The sequence below is a fragment of the Maylandia zebra genome, linkage group LG8 (assembly GCF_041146795.1).
Source record: "Maylandia zebra isolate NMK-2024a linkage group LG8, Mzebra_GT3a, whole genome shotgun sequence".
In the NCBI taxonomy this organism is placed as follows: domain Eukaryota; kingdom Metazoa; phylum Chordata; class Actinopteri; order Cichliformes; family Cichlidae; genus Maylandia; species Maylandia zebra.
Genome location: NC_135174.1, coordinates 17,718,876 through 17,739,041, shown reverse-complemented (window position 1 = coordinate 17,739,041; position 20,166 = coordinate 17,718,876). Strand labels below are relative to the sequence as shown.

Genomic DNA, 20,166 nt, shown 5'->3' with positions numbered 1-20,166 from the left:
GGCTTCTTAAACAGTTGCGCAGCTTGCCAGAGAGAGTGCGAGGTGAACAGCTGTTCCACAGGTAAGAATACTTATGCTGTACTTGTGTTGCAATTAGTAGTTTTTCTGTCTTTGTATAGTTTAAAGTCCATTCAACAGCAAGTTAGTGAGATAGGTTAATGCTCTTTATGAGTTCATACTTTGAATTCGCTGATTGTAAACGACTCACTTTCCTCCCTCTTGTGCTTGCACATGGGCATTTTTTCTCAGTGTTTAAATTCAACGACGTTTTTCTTGACATAAGCTTTGTGTTTGAATAGATTTATAGAGGAATTTATAGAGGAATGGGCATAATAAGGATAGTTTTTAAATTTTTTTTTGAAAGGTTGAGTTTCAGAGAGTGATACATTCTCATGTTATCATCTTCATCTTTTCAAAGGTTTGGTGTAAAAATGAAGCCAGGTATTGTATGAGATCTGGGAAACTTGATGGGTGTTTTTTGTTTTTGGTGCTGGTATTTCCTGGTGTTTTGTCAGCGCTTACGGTGTATTAGAAAACCTGTTTTTGCAGATGAGCACAGAAGGTTAATCTGACAAAGACAGAATCTAATGTACAAATCTGACACGTTTATTAACAGCTCATTTCGTCAACTTGCAGGAATTAAAACTTTTCAGTTCTTACATATTTTGCTGGTATTCAGCAAAATATGTAAGAACATACAAACATAGAACTGGAAATACAGATTTTTGTTAATAAGGCGAATCTTTAAGGTCACCTTTAAGCAAAAAACTACTAAACAGCCTTTTTGTTGCCCTCAGTTAGATGCAGTTTGTTCTATGGACCTCCCAAAGCAGTGACAGAGGTAAGAGCTGGATACCTGCATAAGTCTCCTCCTCCAAAACTGATGACAACAGAGGTAATATAACCCACTCAGTGATCCAGTAATTGTACTTATATTTGCAGTTCTTTGTGAAAAGTACAAAACATTGTTTAACCTTTTTTTTTGCAGAAAGCATGGAAGAAACGTTTCTTTATCCTGTTCAAGCTCAGTGACACAGAATATCAGCTCAAGTACTTCAGAAGAGAGGAAAAGGACAAGGCAGCTGGAGAAATAGACTTGTCACAGTAAGTTCTTGCATAACACTTTAAAAGCTCACCTTAAGCCATTAAGGTCTTTGAGAATGTAAACCAGCATACTTTTCTCTCCTTTGTTTTCCAGCATATTCTTTCACCAACACAAATGTGTGTTGAACTTTTAAAATACCAAATCTAAAAATACAATTTCATCTACATACATGTTAGAATTTGAAGTGGCACGATGCAAATAGGGCAGCTCTGCTTTTGAGGGTTTAACTTTTTTCAATCGCCCATCAGGGTCTCACTGTTGCATGTGAGTCCGCAGCATCATCCAAAATGGAACTGGATCCAGAAAAGCTTTAAATGCTCCCCTTCCTGTGTGCTCTTCATCAAGGCTACGGAACGGGAGTACTTCCTTGTCGGGGAGAACAGGTTAGTCAGCAGGGCTTTATGGGCTACATAAAGCTGGCATGCATTTTATTACACTGTCCTGTAAAAGTTCTAGGCAAACCCCAGTGCAGATTGTCATGTGGCGTTTTTCTGTTTCTTTTGTCTGTTGTGCCCAAGTACTGACTGCTGTTGTGTGTATGGACCCCTAGAATACAGAATTAAAAACAAAAAAAGGAATCATAAATGCTTTTCAAAATAAACTACAGTCATTTTGTTATGACAATGTCTGACTCATCTGAAGTGTGGATAAAAGCAGCCAACTTTAATGGGTGTAACTTTTTCAAAAGAGATTGGTTTATATTGTTTTCTTTGGGGGGGGGGGTTCCTGCAACTTTCATAATATGTTCCTGTAAGAGTAAACTGCATTAATTTGAAAGTCAGCAATGGCAAAACCAAGACAACAGGCTTTCAATTACATGTTCTCACCTCCCCCCTGCCCTTCACACCCTATTACTATTTTAGGAGGTTTCAACAATCAAAAAGACACCATAATGCTGCTTTCTGGTTTAGTAACATTTATCATCTGGTGACGGCTTTGCTCAAACTAAATTGCCCCTTTTTACTAAATTGTTATTATTTCCACTCTGCGTTTAGTTTTGGTATTGAATTTTAAATTAAACCCAGTAGTTGTCATTTGTGGAGCCTAAAAAGACCTTCATTGGTATCCTTTATTCTTCCAGCGACGATGTGGATGGCTGGTTCTCTGACCTGTTTGATGCAATGAAAAGCCGACCTCATCAACTCTCCTCTTCAGGGGTACATTTAACCTTTTTTTTCATAAAAATAATAAATACAATTTAATTATATGCAGTGTTTGCTTCTTTTGTCACTGACTTGGACTATCCTGCTCCTACAGGAGTTCCCTTATAAGCAGGCAACGATTGAGGTAAATACTCAAAATCTACTTGGCGATATCTACTCAACACATGCACAGCATCTGAGGAAAGCTTTGACATTAAAAAAAAAATACATTCACTTCACATGGAGTCAGTATCTGGTTACCTCAGCTTAGTTAAGACTGTAAACAGCTTGCCAGTTAACAAAATCCACCTACCAGCAGCTATCCGACGTATATCTTATTCGAAATCTGTATAAAAAATAAAAAGTCACGTTTTTATTATCTGTCAGAGTATTTCGGGTTTACAGAAAGATAATAAACTGTACGTTCAACAAGTTAATCGCCTGCAAACTCCTTTGTTTCCAGTCTTTGTGTTGAGATAAACAAGCTATACTACTTCTATGTTTGATCTCTAGAAAAGGAAGCAGATAACCTTGATATAAATATACAGTGCCTCCTTCTATGACAAAAATAACAACAAAAAAATCTCTTTTTTACAGGTAATTTCAAAACCACTCATCAGAAAGACGAATTCTTTCGCAGAGGCTGAAAAGGTTAGTCACCAAAAGCTCTGTGTTAATTTGCCTCATGCTTTCTCAACCAGAAAGCATCCAAACGCTAAATTATATCCTAATTTTTTTTTCTTTCTGCAATTTTCTTTGTTCTTCCAATCCACGCTTCTCAATTGCATAAAATATTTTTTATGGGGTTTGTCTTATCAGGACAATGCAAATGTTTGAATGTGTGCGTGTGTGATTTTACTTGTCAGGGATTCCTAAAATTCCGGTCAATGTCCGATCCGTCCTCAAACACTTTGGAGAATGTCACTGAAAAACCCGAGGTGCAACATCTTCACTTGACTTTTCGTAGATAGTAAACAAAATTACCTCTCTCCATTTGAGAATTAGACTTGACTGTATGCATTATTGCTTTGCATCTTACTCAACAGGAGCAAGCGGATCCTAAAAGACGCGCATCTGAGCCTGAGGAACCAATCTATGTAGTTCCAAGACCACAAAAAGTACAACTGGGATTAAAAATTATTTTCATTGCTAATTCTTTGGCCTGATCAATCATGTGTTTTCTCTATAAAATGACAAATAGAATATGTTCATGTTAGAGTTTTCCAAAGTCCAGGTTTGAAAAAAAAAAGCAGCACAAAAACTAAAGATAAACAGTTTCGTAGCATATGTGACAAATGATGAATCACATCTTTGATCAAAAGTACAGTGACTAAGACTTTTAGTAAAACCAATTTCTTTTTTCTAATTATGCACAGAATGTGAATAAAGATGGACCACCAAGTGGGGAACGACGCAACAGTGTGGAAGCATTGTAAGTATTAATTAATGTTTCCATTGTCATACAGACTTCTTTAAAACATGTCATAATGTTTGTTCTCATTTAGATATGAAACAATGAGTGGCTTCAAATATATTGAAGAATCAGCTCAGCCAGAGTAAGCATACAGAATTTTTTAAGATAATGACAATAATAATGATAGCTAACTGCTTATGGTTGCTGAAAAGGTAACCGTACCAAATGCCTCTAGGGACCATGAAGTTGAGGACGCTAACAAAAGCACGCTGATGAGGACCGTCATTCAGACCTTTGACAAAATGAAGACACAGGTGTCCCCGCTGCCACCGTTTGCTGAGGAGCCAGATGATGACAACAACAGGTAGCTCTCACGCAGTTAGTGGTCCTATCTCTGTTTGGCTTGTTTACTTCAGTCTTCTATATCAGTGCCCTGGAGCCCTTCGTGACATGTGTTGTGAGCACCCTACAAAAATAATAATCACAGGTAACTGTGGTGCCACGGGCACAAACACCTTGACAACAACCAGACTTATTTTTAGCGCACGGAACTGTTTACACTCCAGGAAGAGGCAAGAATTTATAAAAGGCAGCGTTTCAGAGCCAGTTTAGCAACAAATGTGCTTGACAACATGAAACATATCTTCTTATCTTGGGAAAGAAGTTGTGTCTCAACTCAACTCTGCCTCTACACTTGGACTGAACATCTTTACTGATTCATTTACAGTTAGGCTGTGAATGTGTGTTATGGCACAACTGAAAAAGGCCGATATATAAGCTAAACATATCAATTATATATCTCTCAGATTGGGTGAAACCGTTTAACATAATCTGTGTTATCTGTACGTGAATCCAAAGGCGCTTTTAAACTACACTTACTTGTGTGCATTATCTACTGTTGATGTCTGTTACAGATTATTTACACAAATTAATTTTTTTAAGTCCTTTTGCTTCTTATGTAAAAGCCTCTTGGCTTGCGTACAATAAAAACATTGTGAAAAGGTCAACTCGGGTAGCTTGCCTGGTAAACTGTCTCTTTTGTTCTGTCTTCCTGCCCTCACCCACAGCCGATCACAACAGATTTTTTCTGTTAAAAAGGAGTTTTTTCTTCCCACTGTCGCCCAGTGCTTCCTTATAGGCGAGTCTTTGTATTATTTTACAGTCTTTACCTTACAGTATAAAGCGCCTTGAGGTGACTCTTATTATTATTTTGCACTCTACAGACAGAATTCAATTAAACTGAATTTTGTCCTGTACAAATATTTTATGCTTTTTGCAGAGGATTGGGTTCCTATACTGCAAATCACTCACTCGTCATGATGTCTTTCTTAATAAATAAAAAGGAATCCCATCAAACAATACAAGGTTTCATCATCATCCTATATTTAAAGCACTGACGACAAACTGTTTCTTTCTTGCATTCATGCCTTTCTGTTTAACAATGATGTTCTTTGTGCAGGCTGAGGCTAGAAGGAACTAAAATTCCAGACTTGCAATACAGTGCCAATGACTGTTGTTGTATGCATGCAAAGTGTATGCAGCCAGACTACACATTTACTAATATCTGGTGTTTTATTTCCTTATGCTATACAGTAAACGCTGGTCTACAGATTTAAGCAGCAGCTCTAGTGACCGTGGTGCCATGTCCCCTGTTGAACTATTGGATGCATCTGAAAAAAATGACTCCAGTGAGAGGTGAGATTAGACAGGAAGTTGTTTTTTTTTAATTCAGTTTCATAATAAGCAAACACAATGTGCCAGTAGGTGTTAACCTGTATTAGGGATAAGTTGCTTTACTTGACACATGGACATGGTAGCATTTTAAAACCCAACTATAGCAATGTCTGTCATATAAAAATAAAAAAGTTGTCACCACAGTCTGACTTAACCAGAATTGAATGCTGACATGTTAGACTGGTTGGCGTGGTTTCTGGAGATTTCTACAAGAAGGCGATGACAGCTGGTGATAAGCAGTCTTTCAAAACAAAACAACAACAAGTCGTTGAAGTTTTATCCAAGAATTTAAATAGGTTATGTGTAAGAGTCCTGCCTGTTATCGTTTTCTTTTGTGTCTTCATGTCTATGTATGTCCCATGTCTCCATTTCAGTGACATCATGGTCTATGCTGAATGCTTTTTTTCTAATATGGGACCTTTTAATGCCTTTGTCTTACTTATTACTCTTCTCTTCCTGGCCTATATTTAGTCTGTGTGCTTCCCCTTTGCTTTTGTTGTTCACAGGTTGCGATCTTCCCCTCATTTCACTTATTGTTAACTAATTTGATTAAAACTGTGTATTTTTCATAATGTTTTTTGGGGGAAAATTTGTACAATTAATGAGTACAATAATATAAATTCAAGTTGTGAGGAAAGGTAGCTGGATGGTTAGATTTAGCTTTAGATGTACTTCTCTTACGGGTACAAGATATAACACTCCCTAATAAAGCTTTTGTTGTCTTTTAATTTTCTTTCAAGTATTGACAGAGAGATTGATGTGAAAGACATGTATTTCAGAAGGCAGTGCACACTAACTGAAGTAAATGGACAATCAAGTTATAAACGTGATATTAAAGCATGAAAGATCACACAGTTTGAACTGATTTGAGTCATACCTTTAAAGATTTGATAGAACAATGGATGTTGTTGTCTTTTGTCTTTCTTTCAAGCTCTGACCACAGAACAGAAGAGCGGGATATTATGGTGAAACAGGCAGACCTTAAAAACTACCTGACCCTAACAGAGGTGGATAGGAAGCCCAGGTGGGTTTATCAAAAATCAGGATGAAATCCAACAATCCTCAAACTGAAAATGTATTCACATAGGACTGCTTTGAGTCAGATAACTGAGAAGCCTGGTCTAACTGGAAGATGTAGTGTCAAATGTTTGACTAAATGCTTTCCAACTTGTTAATATTTATGGAAACACAAAAATCTCAGACATTTGTGTCATATTTACTCAGGTCTGTTGATCAGGTTTCGTTTAATCCTGTGTATCACTGGCAAAGCTGGCCACAGTTGGACTGTTTGTCCTGACTTGCGCTTTTACAGCTGACGAGGCTTAATATTGTTTATTCGTGGCATGTTTGATTTTATTAGGCTATTTCTTGTGTCAGTTTAATTGCTTTTCTCTGATATGTTTGTGCTGATATTTTGCGTGCCACTGAATAGCGGTCTCATCTGTTCATCCAACATCTAACATGCTAACTGAGACCTGTAGAATCTCAGATGTAGATCTTGTGTTTTTTGTCATTTCTTGGAGTGAATTTGCTTGGACCTCCACTCTTTAGAAGACTGAGGCATTGCGTTAACACACAAATGCTCATGAAAACTGCCAAAGCTGCTTTCATAACATGCTCAGACTTGCTGATGATCAAGTGCATACGATTATAGGCACCTGGCCTCTAATGAAATGAAATGAAATGCCCATGGAAGCAGTAAGCATGCACTTAAATTTTTAAAGGACTGTATACAGTCCTGTGAAAACCTTTTTCTGCGGTATGCTAAATAGAAGAGCCAGAAGCTACAGAGTGCTTGGAAAACTCAAACCTCTCTTTGTGTATGTGTGTCAGTGTGTCTGGGTGGACGGGACAGCCACAGACCGTGTGTCTGTTCCACAAAGGCGACCAGATTCTGGCAGTTAATGACCTGCAGGTCAGCACTGTGGAGGAGTTCACCACGTTTATCAGCAAGTCACTCAAGAATGAGGTATGCTCATAACTTGCAATCAACCAAATGACAACGCACTAACAGATTATAAGAGTCCATGATATAGATGTGTTAATTCATGCATGCATTCAGTCTATCTGAAAAGCAAATCTACTTTCAGGTGAAAGTGACCCTCCTGCGTCAACCTAGAAACCAGCAGCTGCACCTGCCAAACTTCACCTGCACTGATTGGCAAAATGCTAATTAGAAATGAGAAATTTCATTCTTCTACAAGCCAGCATGTGTTTATATGACCTGTGCTGACCACTTATAATAGCTGACAGTATTTTCCCTTCCCTTGCTTTTTTTGTTTTGTTTTTAAATCTGTCATCAGTTTACTCAACAAATGAAGGATGAAAATCATTTTGCACCTTGCATAAACCATATTTGTGACCAGATAGATGTGATCTTCTTTTGGACAAGTACTCAGTGTATGTTTCAGTGCTTGTTTAATTAACTGCAGATAAGAGGAAACTGTCAAAAGTTACCAAAGAAGGAAACAAAAGGCAGACATTAGGCAGAAAAATAGTTCCTTGTGCTGCATTAACGGTGCCTTTTCCCAGGCTGATGTCAGTGTCTGCAAGATATTAAATTGTACATGACATGTTGTGAAGAAATGGTGTAAATATGTCGATGAAAGTAAATATTGAGCCTATTCGAATGTCTTCAAGTACGATGTCAAGTACTTTTTCCTAACATCACCTACCCAATTGTGTGTTTTCGATTGTAAGATCACCAGAAGCACCAGCTAACAGATTTAATCTAAAAAGTTACGGCTGAATTCTTTTTGACAAAGTTATATATTTTGAAAATATACACGTGTGCATTTAAAGTATTAAAATCCCATTTTATTATATTCCTGTGGCTTAGGAAAGCCAGATATCTAATGTGAATGCTATCACCATGCTGATAAATCTCTGGTTTACCTTGTAACCACTGAAGTCTGGTGATTGAGAGCCGAGTACCAAAAATCAAACCCACGTGCAGAGAACCCAAAGTGGAGGCGGAGGAAAGGGTTTAACAAAGGTTTATTAGCTAGCACAAGGATGATGTTTACAATGGCCCTTGACTTAAGGCTTGACACATGGGGCGTGGGGGTCTTGGCTAGGAGAGAGGGATAAAGTAAGGGGACAGGTCCAAGAAAGCAACAGCAGCTGGCTGGTGATTAGGTACGCACTGGAAGAGAGGAGAGCAGTGTTAAAGCAGTAGCCAATGAGGAGTTCTGGAGAGCGTGGAAGCTATTGAAACTGTGCAGGTGGGAGATGGAAACATTGAAGGAGAGGTGGTGTAGTCCGGGTGGGTTTGGTGGTGTGTGTCAGCTGTCCTGGGCGGTGAAGGTCCCGTGGTAGTGTAAGGGCAGGAGGGCAGGCAGGTGAGGCAAGGAGATGATTCTGAAAGCAGGCGGGTTAACCAGATTTCCAGGATAAGTTATTCAGTGTGATGTAATTCCCAGGAGCAACTAGAACACAAGATTGCAAGGTTAGTAAAGCACTTGAGAATCATAGACATGAAGCGTGAGGCCTGGTTACCAACATGGGGTTGTTGAGGAACTGGCAAGGAAACAGTGTCAGCAAGCAGCTTAAATCTCCAACCTAATTGCCTCAATCAGCTCCAGGTGAGGGAAGCTGTAGGCCCTGCCCATGGGTGGATACCAGGGAGGTCCAGACCTTCAGCAGAACTTTACAGCCACACACCCAGACCATGACACAGAGATTCTTTGTATGTATGCAGTGATTACATGAGTGCACTAATAAAATGCTGGCATACATTAATTTTTTCTGTTTGGCTTTTTTTTTTTTTTTTAACGCAAGGATTCCTTGATAGTAAGTCAAAGCAAGTAGGAGATGAACAACGAAGAGACCATTAGCTGATGTCCTCAGCACCTCGGGGAACATTAATATGTAGACAGAATCGTGTTGCTTCACCTATTTGTGCTGTTTTGAGACATGTAGTAGTGACTCAAATAACTGAGGACACTTGCACACTTTACTTTGTACTTGGTTGTAATCTTTTTTGTATTGTGCCAAATAACCAGCGCCGTTCCAGGTGAAGGTCCAGCATTAAATGGACTTTATCTGCAAGGCCTGTTCCCTTGAACTGCTGCAAACCAGTTTGTTCAGAATCGATTCATTCTTTCATTTTTTTACGCAAAAATACTGTTTGAATGTGGCAGCAGAAATTGAGACTCATCACACCAGGTAATATTTTTCTAATGTCTGGTTGTCCAGTTTTGGTGAGCATGGTTAAACGGTTTCTTCAGTTTCCTGTTAACTAACAGGAGACGTCCCTGGTGAGGTCTTCTGCTGCTGTAGCCCATCTGCCTCGAGGTTTGAATGTTACTTAAATCACCTTTCTTCTCAGTTTGAACTTCAGCAGGTCATCTCCACCATGTCTACATGGTCTAAATGAATGGTGTTACTGCCATGTAACTGTATGATTTGATATTTCCACAGCATAACACATAAAATAAAATGAGAGGGAAGAGGGACAGGGAATGAAATGCCTAATGTGTATATATATATATATATATATATATATATATATATATATAGACATCCATCTATTTTTTTTTTGCCAAAAACTAACATAAGTGGTTAAATTTAAAAGCTGTGAATTAATATTCCAAGCAGCTCTTCTGAGTGCTTTTATGCAAAGTGGTGATGTGGAAACCAAATTCCTAGATTAACCTCCTAAAACCCGAACTCTTCCACAGCATGCATTTTTTAATTTCTCTTTGATATTTGGGCATATTGGGACCCAATGAATGTAAAAACAAAGAATCAGCAGATTTGTTTTTGTTTTTTTACCTGATTTCTGTTCCTAACAAAAATGAGAGCCACGTATGAGGATATTAGTTATAAATTTTGATGGAACAGTGGCAGTATAATGTCCTTGTAAGTGGATATCAGGCCCTTGTAGAGAAAAATTTAGTATTTTGGTCTAGACAACCCAAAATGTGATGTCCACATGTGTGGACGCCAGATCCTAGGAGGTTAAAATTGTATAGATAACTTGCACCCTGCAGTGTGCTACACGGTGTTTCTCACATGGTGGAATCTACAGGACACATTTCTGAAGTGTTCAGCTTTTGTTTTTTTCCTTTTCTCTCCTCCTACTCTGGTATCTGATGCTCAAAATACACATGCACCCTGAAACACCTTAACACATGATAAGACAGATGGTTTAACTTAAGGACGAACGAAATCAAAAACCATCTCTGTACTGTATGTCTGCTGACCCAGAGATAAACTCCTGAAAGACAAGACCGAAGACATCTTAAAAAAAAAAAAAAAAAAAAAAAGGCTTACACTCACCTGGCATTCCCTCCTAACACACTGTAAGTGGCTGCAGAGGTTCATCAGTATGAATCACAACATAAGATTCAGCAGTGAATATCCACATGTTGACTGCAACCTTCCAAACTGACCATGTAAAGTTAGCAAATTAGCCAAAACAACTATTATCAATATAATACTTAGAGTCATAATATGTCTTATAAACCTAAAAGCTTTGATGGGCTCTTCTAGGTGCTTTTACGTAGGTTGGGGAATAAAACGGATTGTTTAAAGAAGGCAATAGAAATATCAAGTATTATTAAATATAGAGCAATTAGAAAGAAAAGTTTCTAAAGTGGTATTGTTGCAAAGAAATAAAAACACGGTAGCAATGTTATTTTAAAATATTTATTTCTTCAGCATAAAACTTTGATCATGTACAAAATAAATCACAATAAAAAAAAAAAAATTGCACAGTTTCAGAGCAGCACCTGCAGCATATCAAATGAATGAGATGGTAAAAGAGTCTGGATGACCCTGGTCCAACTGTAAGTTTAATACATGAATCATGTCAGGTTCATATAACACAGCTTCCAGAGTTTTTCTAATTCAGGTCTAAAAATCACAACCGCTTCCTCTAAATTTAAATGTAAAGTTAATTAAACAAATAGCGTTAAAATAAACCAGTCCATACAACACTTCAAGTATCGCATACTATTAGGGTGTTCCTTTAGCACCGACAGGCAGCTGGAAAATAAGTCACTGTTTATTCTTAACGTCCATGAGCCACTCACTGAAACACTTCTCCATCGCCTTCCTGTTGGCCCAGCTGCCATTGTTAACTGTAGGGATGATCTTGAGGGGCTGGAGCCACTGCACAAACCGCTTCAACTCAAGAAAGCTGCTGTGTTCACTATAGGGGATACCTGTCAGACAAACAGATGGGTTGATATCATCATAAACCGACAGCTCTTTAAAAAGCAATTAGCTAATTTGAAAGTTTTACTTCTCCTTTGGGAAATTTTTAGAGTTTAGTCAATTCAGAGGGAAACTGGCTTGCAGTAAACAACGCTGGAGACAGATGTTAAACACACAGGGAAATCGATCAGGCAAGCAAAAGGGCAAAGCTTTAAAAGCCGGACCAGATGCTCAATGAAGACGTCCACAGGCTCAGACTGTTCCCCTCTAAGGGACAATGCAGAATTATTCAGTTTTCAGTTAATACACAAAATAAAAACCTAGCTTGGAACCAATGCAGAAAGCAGATGCCTTGTGTTTATCCACATTTTAGCCCTGGACAAATTTTATGTGCTCCTCTGCTTTAAACAGGTCTAGCTAGAAAAAGGGGGGGAAAAAAGCCTATTCATGGATAAAGTCAGTCCGTTTCCACATGCAGAGAACATTTGCAGCAAATGGCGGCATATGGCAGGGAAGAGCGAGAAGGAGGAGATAAACAAGGCAGAGAGAGAGAGAGGGAGAGTGCAAATTGGCTTCCGCCTGAGTGACACACAAACTGCTGAGAAGGAAGAAAATATACGTGAGTGTGCACCCCAGAAGCCTCTAGCTGGTGATTGGAGGTTACGAGCCAGATGGCTGATGCTTCTGATGGATCTATTCAGAACATGAAACGGGGGTTAGGAAGAAAAACTGGCTAAATCTGCAATTGAAAAATCAAGTCATGGCCCAAATTTAGAACTGGGGTTTAATGCTAGACTAGGAAGTGTTGTCCACAGAGGAGATCCACGACCCCAGGGCACTGACGTTATGTATCCTGTTGCCACCAAGCCAGAGCAGTCTGAAACCAAGCCATGCTCTATTGTGATTCTATAAGACTTGTTTCAGGCTTTACCAAAAGAGGGAGCTGTAGGCTAAATACAACAATATTAACAACACTCAAATTGTTGTGGGATAATACTCTTATATATGACACTTCTTTTTCCTCTCCAAAAACTAGAAGAAAAAAGGCTTTGTGCGTACCATATATGGTGATGTTGCCGCTTTTCTGAGGCTGAATGTCTTCCACTGATTCTATCTGCTGACTGAAGGTCCAGCCGGTAGGTTTGAAGGCCACCAGCTGATCATACTGATGAGAAAAGCGTGCCAGGTGATCCTGCAGTTTCTGGAAAGAGAAGGGAAAAAGGGAGGGGAAAAAAGGACAACTTAAAAGAGCTGCATTGTCGGGGGTTTTCCTGCCTCAGCATGGACCTGGTGGAGTAAGAACCATATGCGTGACTGTTAGCTTATCTAGAAGAAATCTGTGCATTTTCTCGATTCCCGATTATTTCATGAATAAACTGTGTATTGCGCTCGAGTATTTTTAACTCAAATAAGCAAAAGTCACCAAAAAGAAGTTGTTTCCCACCAGTCTTTGAATAAACTCATAATGCTGTAGTTTAATCTCACACATGTATTTTAGAGTCTCTTTACCTCGTGATGTGAGCTCCTCTGAACATTGCTCATTAAGGAGAATAAAGCAGATATGAAAAGCTACATCTATTCTCACCTCTGTGACCTATCTGTGGTAATATTTAAATATCAGTTCTCCAAGATAGATATGTTTTTTACAAAAACATGACGATTTTCTGACCATTTTGTTGCTGCTGGTGTTCACATTTGGACTTAATGTGTGTTGCTAACATGGCTCACATGCCATAATTAAAACGTGCATTGTAAATCTGCTCTTTGTTGTATAAATATGAACTTAAAATATTAAGAATAGTGGGACTTTGGGAAAACAAGTCATGAAAAATGCACCTACTCTGAAGGACAGCTGCATCATGGGCAGCACGTGGACCTGGGCTGCCTTCCAGTCGGTGGTTAGACGTCCTTTGATTTGCTCCGACTCCAGACAGCACATGGTGTTGTACTTGTCTCTAGAGAGGCAAACTTTAGACCCCAGAACCTCTGCCAGCGCTGCAAATGAAGCAGAACGAGGTCTGTGTGAGAATGAAAACTGCAGGAAAACAGTGGATTTTAGTTTTCACCAACATTACTGAAACAAACTCTTCAAACTCAACAGGCCTTTATTAAAAAAAACAAAACAGAAAACAACTGACTGACTAAATATGGCACTCCCTGGCCTGTAAAGTGTTTGCTGTACGTGTACAAATGCTTTTGTGGAATAACAGAAGGACAAAAAGGATGAGTAAAGTGCTACAGTCAATTAAACTAGCCATCTGCTTTTGTCTCCACTTCATGCAGCGCTTGTTGAAGCAGCTGTGATTAAAGAATGAATGCATGCAGTTTCCCCTTCTGTCAGTTAAACACTGTTTTTTCAGTTTTTCATTGTACTAAAGTGCTTCAAACTATCGTCCATGTATCACAAGGGAACACTTTGCCTCCACTTGAAGACAATGCACTGTGAGGGGCTCCAGTTTTTAAACAACAATGCTCCTATTTCAATATAGAAGAAATATCAGATGAACTTATAATAGGACAGGTCAGCCACACACAGAAAACTACAGGGGGAAAACTATTCTACTATTAGGTTTAGAAACCATTTTGCTTTGTGTATTCTCAGAATGAAATCAAGCAGTATTTAGAAAACCCATCTTCATATTTATTTTAAGTATAACTACTGTTACTAAGAGGTGGATAGAAAACACATTTCTTTCTGTATTTATACATTTGGGTCAGCCATGTCTCTCATGCCGAGATATCCGATTATAACTGACTTTCTGATTTTTAAAGGAGTAGAAAATGTGCCATACAGCTCAAAAACAAACAAAAAAAACATCAAAAGAAAGTGTGAGCATAGACTCTCCTGCAAAGCACATACCCAAAAAGACCTTCTCTTTCCCCACCGAGTACGACCCGCACACCACAAGTGTACGTGGGTTGAGTGTCACCAATTCAAATGCAGTGCTGGCTGCAAAGTTGATGACTTCTTGCTGCCTGGGGAAGGTGTACTCAGGGCTGCAGTAGCTAGAGAGATATAAGAGGTCACACTGAAAAATCTGAGTTTCACTGCTGGAGTTGTGCTCAGTTTACCAAAATCAGAGAGAAAGAAAGTGGTCGTCATTACCGGGAGTTGTTACTTACAGCAACAAGTGAAAATGATGAAACTGAGGGGTACTTACGTGGTATCCAAATAGAGTGTCTGTATCCTGCAGCTGAGTAGCTCAGGGTAGGTTTCCATTGAGGGGTCAGCTCTGAAGTCTCCGGTGTGAAGAACCGTCTGTCCATCGGGCAAGAAGAACAACAGCATTGCAGCACCTGGACAACTGAAAGAACAGATAAGGATACAAAAGAGAGGTTTTAATCAAATTTAGCCAGTTTTCACTGTGAGAAATTCATTTAACTCTCCAGGGAAATATTACGAGGAGTAAATAGAGTCATTAAGTAGAAACTATGTAGCACAACTGTAAAAGATGTGTTCTACATTCAAAAGAATGTATTCCCAGTGACATAATGAATAGGCTATTCGCTTGGTTGTGTCTGAATATACTTCAAATTGCCTCAATTTATCCCTTTATGACAATTTTACTATAAAGAAAGTGGCTACGGTAGAAACTTTTGTATCTGCTCCCGAATGCATGAATGCATGTTTTTGTAGTCTGCTAATAGCGGTACATATGTTATAAGTGACTCATTGTGTCCTTCTCCTCTGCCCACAGTGTTTTCAGAGCCATTTCTCTGGGTTTCAGAAAGATCGTATGGGAAAATACCAGGTCAAGTTTTAATGCATGCTGGTGAAGAGCCCATTAACCTCAGCTGCAAATCTAAAACAGTATTTAAATCTCAAAGACAGAAAATCAACCTTCTGGTAATAAACCAGCTGAATCTGATCAGCATGAAATCAGCAGCGTGACAAAGAAGCTCTCATGTGTCACAAAACAGCGTCACCAGTACAGATCCCTGCTGATGTCACAGATGACTCACTGGTTAGCGTCTAGGAGGATGACCCGGACCCCCTCCACAGTGACTTCAGTATTCATGGGGAGGATGTGGACGTACTGCTCGGCCACCCTCAGTTTGCTCTTCACCAGGTTCCCTGTAATCTAATCAGGAGACACAGCTGAGAGTGAACAAATCTTTGCAGTTTACAGTGATGATCAGGTTTCAAACAATCTCAGATATGCGGAGTAATTCACCCCCCCGCCTCCCAAACCCTGGCCTTGAAATCGTATTTTCCCAATCTACTTTCTAATTACCCTCTGTGATTATGATCAAACTTTTCTGGGCTGTGATCCACCTGGCGCCCACGCTCAAAGTCTGTGGCCTAGCAAACGGAGTCCCAACAAGTACTTATAAGTCTGTTTTTAGCCTAATCCCCAGAAAACACACACACACACACACCACTGTGATAAACCTGACCCACTTGATAGAAGAACTCCCAACATCTCTAGTCTCTTGACTTTTATATCATTTCAAGTTCATACCTCATATCATACCTGATATTATATATTGTTAAGTCGTAGCTAATTGAACCAAAAATAAGCAATAAAGTCTGAGCTAAAGATTTTACACTTGTTTAACTGCAAACTTCAGTTTATTTAGATAATTCTCTACATTTAACACACCTTCACTGATGTAGCTTTTTCACAGTAACAACAAAGGGGATGGCAAACAACTGGGCCCCAGCTAAACTTATTTTACTGCACATCAAATGTTGTATTTCTGTGTCCAAAAGAAGAAGAAAAAACTCCCACAAAGGTCTTCGAATTTTAATTGACTCAACTGTGATCAGAGCCATTTGAATTTTGGTATTCATAGCTGCCAAACATTTTCCATTAATGTGAGTCAAAGCAGTGCAGAGAGATAACAAATGGATCAAGTACTTCCTCTATGAATTCTGTGGAAGTGAGGAAGCTTTTTAATGAGTTGAAAGTAAATAGGATTTCTGGCGGCAGAGAGGGGTGGTGGTGGTGTTATATCATTTTCAAATAAGTGAATCGCTTCCATACCACTGAAGGAGAAATACATAAACGGACAAAATGTCAGCCTTTTGCTGAGATGGTGTTGGATATAGTTTCAACAGTGGACTCAAAGCAGGGATAACATCCATCACCCTGACTGTTTAGTATCATAGAAAAACAGCAACTGTTTTATGCAAATCAATGCATATAATAAATCAGATTCTGATTTCAAAACACAGATTGTGCAACCTCAATCATCTAAATCCTGCACAACATAAGCAAGGATATATTCATGAGAAGACAGACATCTCTACATCCAATATTTTCATAGCTGGGTACCTCACGGACAATCAGGGTGGTGAGAGAACATGTAAATGTGATTTAAGGGTGAACTGTCCCTGGCACTCGGTGATCCAGTACCAAATAAAAACAAAACTAAGTAAATTATTTCATCAAAACTACAGATTGACTTACTCTGTTGCAGTAGATGGGAACAGTGGAAGTCTTGGTCAAGCCTCCGTAGTGGTCTGAGTGGAAGTGAGTAAGGAAGTAGGCTGCGATGCCCTCGATCTGTCCATATCTAAAGGCATCAATGGCAAACTTTGTGCCTGGGGAAAGTTTTTTGCATAAGATTACAAATTAAATAATAATTAATGTTTAAATTTACACAGCAAGAAGAAATGTACATTTGCTTACTAACCTGGGATTTTCTTATAGAAAGGGCAACGGGGCAGCTGTACTTCTCCATCAGCATTGACTCTGTTCCTCCACCTCCTCCTCCCTGTGGTCCCACTCCTCCCCCAGACTTCTCCCTGTCCATCTACTGATGGGTTAATGGTTTCTGTGGCCTGTGGCGTATCTGCAGGTGTGTCAGCTTTATTTTTTCTCTGCCGGTCTCCTCTTTGCCGTCTCTGTCCCGAGCTCTTCCCAGCCGTTGGAGTAGACGAAGCGTTGAGGTCATTTGGTGCACTCTCTGCTTCTTTCTCCTTCTCCCTCAGTGGTTTGAGGCCAAAAAACACCCCGATGTCAGTTTGTTTGAGACCGGAGACCTGACCGGCTTTGCTGTGGCCCTTCTGAGGGGGCATGGCTTGAGATCGTTGGACAATGGAAGTTTGAGATGAAGGCACTTGAAGAGAAGCTGGTTGCTCTGTTTGAATAATGCTGTTTGAGTTTTGGGAGTGTGAGTTATCTGAGCTCAGAAGAGTGTCTCTCAGACGCTCTAAGACAATACTCTGTGGAGACTGAATACTAGTCTTACTGATTTCAGAAGCTTCTTTTCCACCTGAGGAAGCAGCTCTGTTCTCAGCAGTTAACTGATTAGTGGGTGTTAATGAGGAAACTGCACCCAGCTGGGTGTTTGCAGAAGGCAGTTTCTTTCCTTGCACATTGCTGGCTTCTGAATTGCTGTTTATAAAGTCAGTGAGGAGCTCATCTTCACTGGAGAAGCAGTCACTGAACAGCATCATCGAGTCTTCATGCTCATTTTGAATTGCACTGTCATTAAAAAGAGATTTTCTACACTCTGTAGTATTGATTTCAGTCTCTGCAGGGAACTCAGAAAGAGGAGAGTAGGATATCATGTTATCATTTTCCAAAGAATCCTCACTTCTGTGTAAATCTTCACTATCCTGCTGTCCACTATTTTCCATGACAGGGATGGATAAATCCCCTTTATTACTTTCCTGAGAAACAGTGACAGAGTTTTGGCTTTTAGTAGATGATGACCAGCCTTTCTTTTTCTTAAAGTCCTCCGGTCCAGGAGAACGCAGGAGCAGAAGGCCATTTGTAAGTTTTGACTGAAGTGTTCCGGTGTGACGTTGGTGAGGTGAGGAGCTAGGACTGGATAATGCAGGAGGAGTTAGAGCCCCTTGCTGTGAAGTCTCTAAAATAGACCCCTGATTTTTTATCAGCCCTGGAAAACAATCCAGGCTGGTCTCAGCCTGTTGGGACAGACTGAGGAGGGCTGTGCCGCTGCTGGCTCGACTGTGGGCCAGAAGTGTGTGGTTGAATTTCTTGTAATGGTTCGGAATGGTGGAGGAGCACCGAAGACCATCTGGACATTCTGTATGAACAGATAAATGAACAGTGCCTGCACTCGTTAGAGCAGGGTTACAAGAGGATAATATTTAGCACTTTACCAACTGCGCTACTCTACTCTAAACTAAACTGATGATATATACTATAAAGGTATCTTATCAGCCTGCTGTTTGAGATAAACACAACTGAGCTAAGTGCATAGAATCAGTGCTACACTGTCAGTGCACATTTCTTTTAATCCTTAATCCTGAGCTGTTAGGCTATGTAGAAGGTTTCTTTCTACCATCCAACAAGCATGAAGGATACCATCACAATGCATTATGGGAAATGAAGGACCTTTTGTTAGAGGAGACTTGTTTATCCTGTGGACTTCTGGTCCTCTTATTTAATTTTTTTCTCTCAAAAGTTTGAATTATCATAGATATGTCCGTATGCCATATCTTCTTCCAGCTGTTCCTTGTGGGAGTCGCCACAGGAGATCAACCTCCATCCCTATCCCGAGCTTCCCCTTCTGTCACACTACTCTGCATGTCCTCCTTGACTACATCCATTTATCTTCTCTATGATCTTGCACTTTTCATTTTCCCTGGCAATGGATACATTGCACAGAATTCTTTGTCCATCCCTATCCCACTATGCCCAAAACATCTCAGCCTCGCCTCTCTATCTTTGTCTCCAACCTGCTTCCATTTCCTTTCTGCCTCTCCAGGCTGCTGCCTATTCTCACTGCAGATCACAGCGTCACCTGTGAACATACATTCACTGGGATTGAGGAAAAGCTGAGATGGTTTGGATTATTATGGACCTGAATGGCTGCTGTGAATGACATTAGGCTTATCTGAAGCTGTGATTTGGTATCAAGTGTAACTTTAAGATGTGTGATGAGTATGGACGTCTGTACCTGTGCACGTATCCCTGGGAGTGTCAATACATTCAGCAACGTGCCATCTTTGGGACTGCACAACCAAAATGAAGAATGGCATCTGACAGATGGGGCAGAAGTCTTCAGGGGATGGGCCCTCGGCTGCAGCATTGTCACTTTGATTTGTTTCTTTTGTGGGAGATCTCTTTGAGTTAAGCTCCTGTGCATTTAAGCTTAAGTTACAGTCGTCTGTTATTCCAGCTGTAGCACTGACTTCACTTTCTGCCGCTTTGGCTTTTGCGTTCCTGTCTTGTGGCTTGATTGAGAGAGAAGATGCGTCTTTCTTGGAGGATTTCCTGAAAGTGCATTTTCTTTTAGTGTTTTTAGGTGGCGATTCGTGCCTCTTCTTTTTCTTGCCAAGAGGTTTATAGTCCCAGATGTCATTTTCATTTTCCTTCTGTGACATTTGGAGCAAAATAAAGCGTAACGTGCCCGACGTTACCTCGGAACCATTGTTATTACACAAGGACTGATGTTTGGTAACATTCCGCGATCACAGCAAGTTAACGGCTACTGACAACTTCCTTATATATTATATAATACACTGCGGATATTTGTTACTGATAAACAGTTCAACCTCATTATTTAACAACGAAATGGAGAAATTTTCCTTCTTGACACACCGTTTAATAACATGTCAACAGCAGGACTTACCGCCACTATGCTACAATGAATGGAGTAAAAACAACTAGGAAGGGACAACAACACTT

General features: G+C 39.8%; 2 protein-coding genes across 2 annotated transcripts; one reads left to right on the top strand and one right to left on the bottom strand.

Annotated features, from left to right (window-relative positions):
- Positions 1-9,136, top strand: LOC101473660 (pleckstrin homology domain-containing family S member 1). The gene is made up of 17 exons (XM_004567491.4): positions 1-61; positions 419-441; positions 798-895; positions 989-1,104; positions 1,354-1,488; positions 2,187-2,262; positions 2,363-2,392; positions 2,845-2,898; positions 3,114-3,185; positions 3,294-3,365; positions 3,624-3,679; positions 3,753-3,803; positions 3,897-4,025; positions 5,255-5,356; positions 6,327-6,419; positions 7,229-7,364; positions 7,486-9,136. Exons 2-17 carry the CDS (start codon positions 432-434, stop codon positions 7,570-7,572), a joined length of 1,317 nt encoding a protein of 438 aa, XP_004567548.1. The 5' UTR covers positions 1-61; positions 419-431; the 3' UTR covers positions 7,573-9,136.
- Positions 9,137-11,033: 1,897 nt separating this feature from the next.
- On the bottom strand, positions 11,034-20,139 carry dclre1a (DNA cross-link repair 1A (PSO2 homolog, S. cerevisiae)). Its single transcript, XM_004567492.4, has 9 exons — positions 19,436-20,139; positions 17,198-18,559; positions 16,972-17,105; positions 15,521-15,639; positions 14,719-14,862; positions 14,418-14,563; positions 13,398-13,552; positions 12,617-12,758; positions 11,034-11,565 (listed from the first exon to the last, which is right to left on the bottom strand). Exons 1-9 carry the CDS (start codon positions 19,860-19,862, stop codon positions 11,399-11,401), a joined length of 2,796 nt encoding a protein of 931 aa, XP_004567549.2. The 5' UTR covers positions 19,863-20,139; the 3' UTR covers positions 11,034-11,398.
- Positions 20,140-20,166: the final 27 nt, after the last annotated feature.

Coding starts and splice junctions, on each gene's coding strand:
- dclre1a (XM_004567492.4), bottom strand. CDS start 19,862: ATGTCACAGAAGGAAAATGAAAATGACATCTGGGACTATAAACCTCTT. Junction 18,560..19,435: donor TCCCAGGGATACGTGCACAG/GTACAGACGTCC, acceptor CTGTTCATACAG/AATGTCCAGATGGTCTTCGG. Junction 14,564..14,718: donor ACACTCTATTTGGATACCAC/GTAAGTACCCCT, acceptor ATATCTCTCTAG/CTACTGCAGCCCTGAGTACA.
- LOC101473660 (XM_004567491.4), top strand. Junction 3,366..3,623: donor TAGTTCCAAGACCACAAAAA/GTACAACTGGGA, acceptor AATTATGCACAG/AATGTGAATAAAGATGGACC. Junction 3,680..3,752: donor CGCAACAGTGTGGAAGCATT/GTAAGTATTAAT, acceptor GTTCTCATTTAG/ATATGAAACAATGAGTGGCT.